Source organism: Apodemus sylvaticus, chromosome 4 (genome assembly GCF_947179515.1).
Source record: "Apodemus sylvaticus chromosome 4, mApoSyl1.1, whole genome shotgun sequence".
NCBI classification, from domain to species: Eukaryota; Metazoa; Chordata; class Mammalia; order Rodentia; family Muridae; genus Apodemus; species Apodemus sylvaticus.
This window is the reverse complement of record NC_067475.1, coordinates 16,427,080-16,439,131: the sequence shown is the minus strand read 5'-3', so window position 1 is coordinate 16,439,131 and position 12,052 is coordinate 16,427,080. Positions and strand designations below refer to the sequence as shown.

Here is a 12,052-nt window from a genome sequence, read left to right as displayed (position 1 = left end):
AAATAAAAGTTAAAAAAAGAAAAAAAAGAAAAGAAAGAAATCTTATTTTTAAATTTAAAGACAAAATATGAGGACCTGATAGTTTTGGCTTAGCTGGTTCTTGCAGAGACACTGGTTCGGCTCCCAGCATTCACACGGTGGCTTACAGCCACCCATAACACCTGTTCCGGGGACCCTGATGTCATTGTCTGACCTTTGTGGGTACCAGGCATGTACATGGTGCATACATACATTCAGGCAAAATATATTCAAGTGTAACAAAACAAGTCTTCCTACTTAGCCCTGCTGTTCTGAAACTCTATGCAGACCAGGCTGACCTCGAACTCACAGACCTCTTCCTGCCCCTGCTTCCCAAGTTCTGGAATTCATTGAAATTAAAGGCACGCTCTACCACACCAAACAAAATTGGTAAATTTTATTTCTTGGTTTTGATTTTTCTCAAGGCAGGGTTTCACTACGTAGCCCTGGCTGTCCTGGAACTTACTCTACAGACCAGAATGGCTTCAAACCCAGAGATCACTATGCCTGCCTAAAGTTAATAAGTCTTTAAAAAACAAACGAAATGCTGTATTTGTGGCGATCTCTTGTGACAACGCTGTTGCTGCATTCAAGATGTGCCGGCCAGGTGCTGCCCTGAAGACAGAGGTCCAAGTGCTAGCCGGATTCACACCCCCAAAGCCGTCCTCTGACCCCGACAGCCTGATCCTGTTTTATTTCTTCCTCTTGCTAACTGATTACCTAGGCATACCTTATACACTTCCAATTTGAAATGTCAACATCAATGACTAATAAATGCAAAGGCAACGGGAGTCAAAACGCATAAAAACTTGTCAAAAATCAACTTAGCAAAGCTCTGTAAATGGATGATGATGCAGGGTTTTCTGGTGACATTATCCGAGCTCTGTAAGGTGACACAAAACACCAAGTCACCTTAGCATCAAAGCAGCAGAATAAAGCATTACACTGGAACACGGAGCCACAGCCCCTCTTCCTGCAGTGTTGATTGGACAGCTTTTGTTCCAGGTATTAGACAGAAACCCTTCAGCAGCGGAGTCGTAAGAATGCAGAGGAAAGGGGGTGATTATCTCTCCAAGAGATGTGACAAAGTCGTTTCAAGTTGGACAGTCCAGCATACATGGTATTGGTAGGTAGAAGGCAGGGCGAGGGGAGAAGAGAGAGGAAAGGGGACAGAGGGCAGGGAAGGAGGGAGGAGGAACGTTTCCTAAAACGTTGGGGGTGGGCAGACATGATTAGCTAAAGTCACTGTTCACCATGTGTGTGTCTAAGATACACTGGACACTGACTCAGAGATGCTCCCATTACCTCATCCTGGACAGGCTGCAGCAGCATGTCACACGAGCACTAGAACCCATCTTTAACAGGCCATAGCCATCAGGGTCCATTCCGTAAGTAGCACTGTAAAGGTTACCAAGCCACATGATATTAGAGTGTAGGATGGATCTGACCAAACGGTCACCCAGCCCCTCGAATGCCTGCTCAGGAAGCCAGAGAGGAAGCTGCACCCCAGGAGTCAGGGTGGAAGAACGTTTGGGAATGGAGGGCCGTTTCCTCTCAGGAGACTGTCTGCAGCGCAGTCTGCATGCATGTGCACAGCAACTACCTCCAAGGTACAAGGAGGCTAAGACTTCATAGCACTGGCACTGATGCGTCACGAAGCAGAAGCATTTGAGCCTCTAAGACATAAGTTTCATAGAAATCTTAGGTTCCAGATACTCCCATGATAAAGGCTCCTGGGACCACAGCTATGTCTGAAAATGGCTGGCAGAGCTGGCAAGACGACTTACACAGATGGTCTCGGAGCAGAATTTCAACATAAAACACCAGCTATGCATTAGGGAACTGGGCTTTAGTTAAGTTCTCTAGTACTTTCGGATTTTTCAAAATTTTCATTTTATTAAAAAAGAATTGTCATCTACAAACTATTTCATATCCATCTATGCAAATACAACATCAAAATACTCTGGTAAGTTCCCTGATGGAGCAGACAATTGTAGGGGTTTTCCAACAGGACACATGATGAGGAATATCAATAGAGTCCAAACTATAGGTGCTAGCTGGATTTTCAGAACAGAAGGAAAAGGTAAGTGTTTAAAAAGCCGGCAACTTTCAGTGTTGTGGTTTTTAGATATTTAAATCCAATCCTCAGGAGGCCAGAAGCAGCAGGTGTTAGAGACTGTGTGACTGTATTGAGGACACAGAAGCAGCTCCCATGCAGTACTTCGAGGGTCGCTACCAGATATATTTAAGTGACACTTTACAAATTAAAGCCAGGTGAAATAAAAATATATATATCCTCCCCACTACATTTTAAAACACAATGGTTTATCAACACTTGCCATTTCTCAGGAATAAGAAGACAGCTGATACAAGCTGAACACAGAAAGCCACCTCTTCTTCTGTAGGAAATAAACATAGATACATATACACAAAATTCAACGTGGTTATTCTGCTTTACTATCATATAAAAACTGCCTCCCTAAGGTCTGATTACTGAAAAAGCACAAAGGTCAAAAAAAAATTATTTGCCACACTTAAAAAATACACATTGTGTCAGTGGTTCTATTCATTTGATTATAAAGTTACAGATTCTAAGGACTCAGACTCCTACAGAAGCAAACCTACCCTTTTCTCAGTCTCCAGAAAGGAGGCTTTGAACCCATCCACTCCAATAAGTGATAAAAGAAATGTCCCAAGTCTGTACTGGTGAACTAGGAAAACCTGTCACCTGAAAGCAATGCACACAAGACAGAAAGGAACCTCGGGAGAGACTGAGTCAGAAAGCAGTTCTTGGGACCGTCAGCTGGGAGATGTGGGAGGTAGAGAGACTCTTTGGGGAACTTGGTTCGGACAGACACGGCTTCTCTGTGACAATTCCTCGCAGTGCGAGCTAGCAAGCAAGCGAGCGAGGGCTTGCGGCTCACGGTCCGCATGTATCTAGCATGTCTTCTGTTTGGTAAATAAAGGTTTTACTAAGTTAGAACCATGGTGCTTTGTCTGCTCTGCCACAGATTCTCAGCAACAGCGGGAGTGGCTGCGCAGAGACCTGACCAACACTCACTAACACTCTGGTCTTTTATGAGAACAGTTTCCGGAAAGTCTCAGTTAGTGTTCTGAGCGCTACCCTAACTACCTAAAAGAATTTAGTGCGAACTCTCAAGAGTCACCTCAGACTTATTCAGCAGTCATGCCTGCCTCGACAAGGCTCTTTAGCGTTGGGGCAAGAAAATGACTTGTTTTTAGCGGGTATATAGAAACTTTCAGTGGAAAGGAGGGAGGGAAGGGAAATGCTGCTATGTTCTCTTAATCCTTTCATCTTGGCGGCCGTGGCTTAGCCATTCCTTTAATCTTCGTAAGTGCTTTCTGATGTGCAGTGTTCTTCGCTCCTCCTATCACACAATAAATACTTTAAAGCCTTCTGTTGAAAATGCTCTGTTTGATGAGGTTCTGTTTAGAAACATTTAAATGTACAAATGATTACTCCTTTAGAAAAGTGTGTCTGAGAGGAATCTCAATTCTGGATGTGAAGAGGGAGAAGGTGAAGAATTAGCGGAGAAATTAAACTCTATAAAATACACTCTAGCAAGCACAGGTGTAAACCAGCCACCATTTTTGGATGACAAAGTCAGATACATGAGAACATCCTTCAGGTTTACAGAAGGTTTTCCTGCTCCTCGGCAGCTAGGGAGGCACTGGAATTCGACAGTTGCTGAAGCACGGAAGATAAAACACTGAGAAGATATTTATCAAACACAAATTTATATCAAGAGAAAGGTTCCCCCCCCATAAAGCTTAAAAGTGGATTTTCCCTTTTTGTTGTTAAAAGAATGGAGACTGTGAAACTATAGGCTAGAGATACTTCTGTGAAAACACCTCTCATCTGAGCACCCCGCCACACTTTCAAAGTGCTCTCCGCCACGCCAGCTTCCTTAGTCCTCACAACATCCTTGTGGGGTAGGTACAGCAGGTATTAGTGTCCCCACCTCAAGCTGAGGAAGCAGAGGCAGAGAGAGGTCAGGCGACTTCCGAACATCACACAGCGGGAATGCGCAGAGCTGGAGTCAGACATCAAACTCTCAGACTCTGCTACTCTTTCCTTAATCACTACCACCTCAGGGGTGAGCACTGTTCTCTATCAAAATTGAAAGGCTACATTAGCTCATTTTAGTGACAACATAACAGCAACATTAAACCAGAAATGCCAGCATAGGATAGGCAGTCTGACGACTTTACTCGACATAATTAAATGGGTGCAAAACCACTGTTGCCTACTTACTTGTAACTTTTTGGTCCAAATACATAAAATATGCAATATTTACAGCATTTTCCTTTTTTCTTTTGTAAATGCAATGCTTTAAAACACATTATAAAGCACCGTAGTAAAAATAGTCTACAGGTAAAAGAACAGAGTAGTCTCAAATCCTACCCACGTCACAGCTCACCGATGGAGTCGCATATGGAGTCACCAATACACCAGTGTTTAGGGTTACATATAAGCCAGGAACAAACAAATATTAAACTCACTTTTTTGCTATTGATATGTGGAATACTTGAGAAAGCTTCAGATGATGTCCACATTCTTAGAAATATCATCCCAATATCAGATACTGGGGTGACAGGAGTCAGGAATACTGCTTTAATTCTTTTTACCTTTTTACAGTATTATTCATGGTTTCAAATTGATTTCTTTAACACTAATGATCATAAAATAAAATAAAATAAAATAAAATAAAATAAAATAGGAGCCTAGATAAATATGGGCAAACCCAACTGTAGCAGAAATGTTCTGAGAAAACATGATCAAACATTCTAATAAACTTTGTGAGACATGACTCATAACAATAAATCAGACACTGCTAAGCAGTTATTAGCACTATCCAGCAGAGGTGGTGGCACAGACTCCAGAAGGGTAAGTGGCAAACGGATTCATCTTCACTCAAGGAGAGGTGAAGAAATGCTTATCAAAAGCACAAGAATCAGAACCTCTTCTGAAATGGGATTCAGCGTCTGACTAAACTTCCACGTGTGCATTTCAGGCAATGTAAGCCCCCGCCCCCTGCACCAGGAGAAGATGATAACTATCATGAAAATGAAAACAAAACAACAAGAAAGTAAAAATGCCTGAAAGTTAGAAACTCCACAGGACTCTGCCAGCCCGCCAGCATCCTGCTCCGTGATATTCAGGCCTGCCCCGGCTCAGCTTGGCGAAGGGCTCACACATGGTGGTGGCATCAGCAGGAAGCTGAGAAGGGTGGTGACAGAGTCAGGTTCCAGGTCGGAGTGCTCCGGCCATACCCATGTTCAGTTCGACTTAGGGTAAATCTTTTCGTAGAAAAAGTTCTGGGCCAGGATGTACAGGTCGCCGTCCTTCTCTCGGACAGCGTGGGCTCGGATGAACTGGAACTGCTCCAGGGCAAACTCATAGAACTCATTCTCCATTTTCCAAATGTCAGACTGCTGCAGCTTCGCGATGGTCTGCTTGGTGGGCAGTTTCTTCTCTGTGGTTTTCCTAAGGTGAGATTTCTTTCCTACTTACGATGGAAGATTAAGAAACGTAAATAATTCTTACAGAACACATGCAGACATGCCTCTTTACTTGAAGAAATGGTTTGTTAAGAAGACACTCTGAAGGGAAAGTAACACGCGGCCATCTAACATTAACAAAATCCTAACCCAGCAAAACTCAGAAAGCTACCCTCATCAGAGGCATCTCCCTTAGGTTAATCCATAAAAGACTTGACAAAATGCACACATAGTAAACACAAGACCAGCACTCAGTGAGTGGAGAGTGTTGCTCTTTGTGTGAGTGCTCACACACACACACACACACACACACACACACACACACACCAGAGCCCTCCCTGGAGTCGGCCCTCTTCTCCTGTCACATATCTGGGCTCGTGTAGCAAGTGCTCTCACACTGCTGAGTCATCTTGCTGGCCCTCGTTTATTTAAAAAAAATTCCGATGAAGCCTGTATCTAGTTTCCCACCACCTATATTTGCTACAATCGTGGAGGATGAAGGGTAGGTGCAAACTCTAGGGGAGTTTGAGGGATGGTACGCTGTCAAACAACTAAAGGAAAACCATCAATATCTGATGGACTCACAAAGGTTTGGTCATGCTCCCAGACAAGTGACAGCAGATGCAGCCCAAGATGGCTGTTCGTGTGTTTAGCTCTCCCACTCAGCACCTCTTCTAGAACTGTAGTCCACTTTATTACAGAGTCAACTTGTAAACAAACAAAAGTCAGTGACGGCTGTAGAAATGAACCTATCATGTCCATACCTGTTCGATAGAGGTCAGTAGCACCCCTGAAAAATCGGGGCAAAGCTGCTTCCAGGAGCATGATAAAGTCTTCTAGCTCCTCCGTAACTCCCACCAGGAAGTACTCATTAATTAGGTTGTACTTAGCTTGATCCATAGCCCATCTGCTTCCTACATTCCTGAAACCACAGAAAAGGAATAAAAACTCGGTTGTGAAATCTGCTAAGTGCTTCTTTGTGTCTGCTACCATTGTTATGGAGGAAATAGGGGAAATGGGGAGGCAGGCACACAGGTGGGCGCATCAGCACCACGCCCTCAGAGAGGCACCTCCCGGAAGGTGAACTGGATTCTAACTCCCTTCTTCGACACTGGCTTCTGCTCCCACAGACACTAAGACTACTAAAGGGTTCTGGAAATGAACAAACAGTATGGACAGTTTGTTTGTATCCTATGTTCCTTTTTATTTGACTTAGTGTGCACTATGTTTTAAAACTACTCTAAAACTTTGTTCATTCTGAGAGCCCCTTTGGTAAAGTAGAAGCAATCTGTGTTTATTGTTTATGCTAATTTGTAAACTCCATGTCTTTTCTTTCCATAAGCTTTAGTGTTTCCTGAAATCCTGAGAAAGAGAAAGTAGGTAAGAAGAGGCTCTGGCTTAAAACCTTTTTGTTTACAGTGTCAGCTGATGTTGTTAACCGGTTTTACCCTGAATAGACTGTGCTTCTGGGATCTAATTAGCACCAACATTCTTTAAGGTTAACTCTGGCTCTGCATTTTAAGTGCCAACCTAATCCCAAGGCTGGGGCTTCACTCTTTGTTTTCTCAACTATTAAAAGAAAGTCAGAACCACAAACTGAAAAACTGGGCATGGTGGTACATTCCTGCTATCCTAGCACTTGAGAGGTAGAGACAGAAGGGTTACAACTTCAAGGGCAGCCTGGGCCACAAGAGAGTCTATCTAAAAACAACCAACCAACCAACCAACCAACCAACCAACCAAACAAACAAACAAACAAAAAAAAAAACCCTTAAATGGAGGGGAAGAAGGGATTAGTTGATTTCTAAGATCTCCCCAAGTTGTTTATGAGATATATCAAGTATTCTATTTAAAACTCAATATGTTTTATTATTTAAAAGCAGGGGTTGACAAGCTTTTTTCTACAAAAGGCAGAGAGTAACATTTTTTATATGGTTTAAACCACAATTGTTTAAGTCTGCTATCTCAGCAGATGCTGAGTAAATGCAGCAGCACTGGTGGCTGTGCTCTATAAAGCTTTATTTACAAAGAACAAGTGCTGTGCCATATTTGGGCCACAGAATGAGTTTTCTTTTCCTAAAACATGGCTAAAACATGAAAAGACTTGCAATGTTTCCAATTCTAGTTCCGTGCTGAAGCGTTGGAGCAGTCTATAAGAGGTCCTTGAACTTTCTGTCAACCTACATGGCTCACATAATTTAGAAATCTCTTGAATTTCCCATTATCATTTATGAAATATACTTATTCTGAATGGATTTTGTTTCTGTATTTTCTATCAAAATGACTGAATAAACTAGGTATGTGTGTCTGTTCCCAGCACTGGAGAGTCTGAGGCAAGAGAGTCTCAAATTCAGGGCAGTTGATTAAACAAAACAAAACAACCTCCTAAAACCCAAAGAGTGGGGACTTAGCCCGGGATACACTGCTCGCCGAGCATGTGCACAGCTCCAGATCTGATCCGTAGAACCCCCGAATCAATGACTGACTGGAATAAATAAACATAGACAATTATTTAAAGAACTGGAGCACAGAACATTCTGGGGATATAAGGTTTTTTGTTTTTGTTTTGTTTTAAAGTAAAAATCTCTTCTGTTCTTCATGTTTATTAGCAGACTATATTACAACTACACTATAAGGGTATTGTTGGATAATTATAAACTTAAAAGAAGTTTAATAATAAAATCAGATAAATATTTCTTGGCTTTATTTGACCTACTTGAAGCAGAAAACTTAGGACAAAATAAGGTTTCTGAAATGACCTCTGACCTCTAAGATCCTCTGCTGGAATTCAGCAAAACAGAGCCCCAAAGCAAAAATAACACCTGCAGTTGATAAAACACACCGTGAGAATATGTACACAATGGACCTTTATGAACATTTAAAGAAAACAAATCTATTTCATGTTACGTGTGGTGCAGACTCTCCTAATTTTCTATCTAGTCCTGGCTACCCTGCCCTGCTCATGGGATGGGCTATGGAGATGGAGAAGATGGCAGCATTGGTTTAGTTAGTTTCCTACCAGCATTCTGAGCTGTGGCCACAGAAGAACGGGATCTGAAGCCAGAGCTTCTCTGGAGCACAGTCTGAGCCGCCCTCAGCCACACATTCATCAAAGGTCTGTAGCAAAGAGAAGAACATGGGCAAGTTAAAAAAAAGAGAGAGAAGATTTAATCTCTGAATGTCCGTGTACTTGTAAGCCTGGGCACACACATGCCATGGTGTGCAGGAAGGTCAGAGCAACCCTGGGTGTCAGTCCTGCCTTAGGTTACCGTGAGCAGGAGCCCACCTTGAGCGGGAGCCCACCTTGAGCAGGAGCCCACCTTGTGCGGGAGCCCACCTTGAGCGGGAGCCCACCTTGAGCGGGAGCCCACCTTGTGCGGGAGCCCACCTTGAGCGGGAGCCCACCTTGAGCGGGAGCCCACCTTGAGCGGGAGCCCACCTTGAGCAGCTCCCTGAGTTCGCGTTATGTGTGTGTAATCTGTCTAAGTGGAAAATGGCACCCTTGGCCACTGCATTACTCAGGCCTTTCCCTGGACGGTCTGTGTGAGGGTGAGTTGTTTTTATTTTGTAAATTCAGGGTCTCACTACTTAGACCCGACTGTCCATGAATTCAGCGGTCTGCCTACTTCTGCCTCCTCCATGTTGGGTATAATGTGTTTACATTAGGTTGGCGTCTGGCTGTGCTGTGGGGTTATCTCAGTTGCATAACTGAGGCAAGAAAACCTGCCTCAAGGGAGAGGGCGGGTACATGGAGGGGGGCTTGGAGGGAGGAAAGAGAAGGGAAAATAAATGACTTATTGGAACTAGAATGTGAGCTGAACATAGTACGAACACATTAGTTAATTAACCATCCTCTGCAGCTGACTAGAGACGCCACCACACCATTCGCCACCACACCATTCTCGGTCCTGCTACCCAGACTCCCAGGAAATGCCGGCTCTGACCTGAAAGGGGGAAGGGTCCTTTCCCCCTTAAGTTGCCTTTGTCAGGACATTTTGACACTGCAACAGGACAAGAACCTGAGACAGTCTGGTTTAGATTTCCTGCTGAAAGCCAACCCCCAAAGTGTCTTTACCACAAGCCATGTTAGCTTAAAAAAAAAACAATTCAAGCAAGCACACATGACATCTCCACTTATCTCTTGTACCCCAATTTTTACAGACTCTGGCTCAAAGAACTAAGTCTGACAAGTCAGAAAGCTTCTGATTCCACGCCTGTTTCTAACCGGCCCCATCTCGCGGCATGCTCCCTGCAGCTCAGTACAAAGGCTCCACTTCTTCATGCCTGTACCAGACTAGAGCGTAAGGCAGAAGACGAGTAACTCACTAAATAACCTCACTGTCCCCACAACTATCCCATGTGTGCACATGGTTGTGTGTGTGTGACATTCAGCGACATTAAAAAGGTTGGCTTAACTATAACAAAGTGGAATGTTAGGAGACTGCAATACTAAAAGCTTCCATAAAATTAGTATGTAGACAGAGCAGACTATATGCAGACAACCCTGGAGATTTCCTGCATACTATTTTAATTAAACTGAATAATCATACTGGATGGCTATTTTAACTCAATTCTTTAATTAGCAAACTTCTAGTTCTTCCTGTGTTCCTCAAGTATTTTAGTCCTTCAGGCAAAGAAAATTTAGAACATCTTCAAGTCTGTTTTTAGGCAGTGTTTTAAATCTGCTACCTGACTGGGTCAGACTAAAGTTACCTCCAAACCAAACCTTCTGTAGGCCAGACTGCTAACCTCTCTTGCATGGGATTCAGTGTGGCCATATAGTCACAGGCTTGCTAGAGGACAACTTCTGGGTCACCTGCTGTGGAGAAAGCCATCTGCTTCCCTTTTCTCCAATGGGCCACAGAACAGATGTGACAGAGCCTGAATTCAACAGAACATGACGATCTCCTGAGGAACTGCAGACCGCAAGCTATGAGGTCCCTGGGTACGTGAGGGACAGTGTGCCACAGAGCTTCCAAGAGACCAGATCTTAACAGGAGTGCTAAATGCATGCACGCAGCCCCAACACTTGGGAGTTGGAGGCCAGACTTGGAGGAAGTCTGTTATTTGTTTCATTGGCATTCAAAAAAGTTGTTCAAGATCATCCTTCAGGCTATAACAGCTGAGTCTGATGTTAGTCGTATCAGAGACTATGGAGACCATGCTGAAACACAAACACAAAACAAACAAACAAACAAAAAACCAAGCAAAACAACAATAACATAGAAAAAAAAGTTAGCTAGGTGTAATGGTACATGACTTTAATTCCAACTCTAAGGAGGCAGAGGCAGAAGGGCAGAGAGGTGGAGGCAGGTGGATCTTGGTGAGTTCAAGGCTAGCCTAATACACAGTGAGTTCCAGGACAGCCTGGGCTACAAAGTGAGACTCTGTCTTGAAACAAACAAACAAACAAACAAACAGCTAGATGCATCCTCACCCCCAGGGCTTCTACGTGAGCATCTTACCTGAATTGTTTGCTTTCTAGCATTTGATGTAATTTACCCACCAAATATAAAAAATGGTTGAGTTTTGCCCTCTGTGCTGGCTAGTTTTATGTCAAGTTGACAAAATCTAGAGTCCTTTAGGTAGACGGAACCTCAATGAAGAAGATGCCCTACATGGCCTGTGGGAAAGTCTGTGGTACCTTTTCTTCATTTATTTTATGTATATGAACACACTGTCACAAAACAAACAAACAAACAAACAAAAAACCAAGCAAAACAACAATAACATAGAAAAAAAAGTTAGCTAGGTGTAATAGTACATGACTTTAATTCCAACTCTAAGGAGGCAGAGGCAGAAGGGCAGAGAGGTGGAGGCAGGTGGATCTTGGTGAGTTCAAGGCTAGCCTAATACACAGTGAGTTCCAGGACAGCCTGGGCTACATAGTGAGACTCTGTCTTGAAACAAACAAACAAACAAACAAACAAACAAACAAACAGCTAGACGCATCCTCACCCCCAGGGCTTCTACGTGAGCATCTTACCTGAATTGTTTGCTTTCTAGCATTTGATGTAATTTACCCACCAAATATAAAAAATGGTTGAGTTTTGCCCTCTGTGCTGGCTAGTTTTATGTCAAGTTGACAAAAGCTAGAGTCCTTTAGGTAGACAGAACCTCAATGAAGAAGATGCCCTACATGGCCTGTGGGGAAGTCTGTGGTACCTTTTCTTCATTTATTTTATGTATATGAACACACTGTCACTCTCTTCAGACATACCAGAAGAGAGCATCAGATCTCATTACAGATGGCTGTGAGCCACCATGTGGTTGCTGGGAATTGAACTCAGGACCTTTGGAAGAGCAGTCAGTCCTCTTAACCGCTGAGCCATCTCTCCAGCCCCTGTGGTACATTTTCTTGATGATTAAAGTGGGAGGTCTAGTTTGCTGTGGGCAGTGCTATCCCTTCTATAAGAAACCAGGTTGAAGGGCTAGAGAGATGGCTCTGCAGTTAAAGAGCACTGACTGCTCTTCCAGATGTCCTGAGTTCAGTTCCCAGCAACCACATGGA

At 43.4% G+C, this 12,052-nt stretch overlaps 1 protein-coding gene across 2 annotated transcripts in view; it reads right to left on the bottom strand.

Moving 5' to 3' along the window:
* Window positions 1-1,887: 1,887 nt before the first annotated feature.
* Window positions 1,888-12,052, bottom strand: part of Hs2st1 (heparan sulfate 2-O-sulfotransferase 1) — a 147,244-nt gene continuing 137,079 nt past the window's right edge. The window contains exons 5-7 of one of the 2 annotated variants that reach the window (XM_052179038.1): window positions 8,561-8,658; window positions 6,306-6,463; window positions 1,888-5,549 (exon numbers count right to left, since the gene is read on the bottom strand). In XM_052179038.1, coding sequence (XP_052034998.1) covers window positions 5,320-5,549; window positions 6,306-6,463; window positions 8,561-8,658 — 486 coding nt within the window. In that variant the 3' untranslated portion in view covers window positions 1,888-5,319. The remainder of the gene's footprint in view (window positions 5,550-6,305; window positions 6,464-8,560; window positions 8,659-12,052) is intronic. The other variant, XM_052179039.1, reaches the window with a different exon arrangement.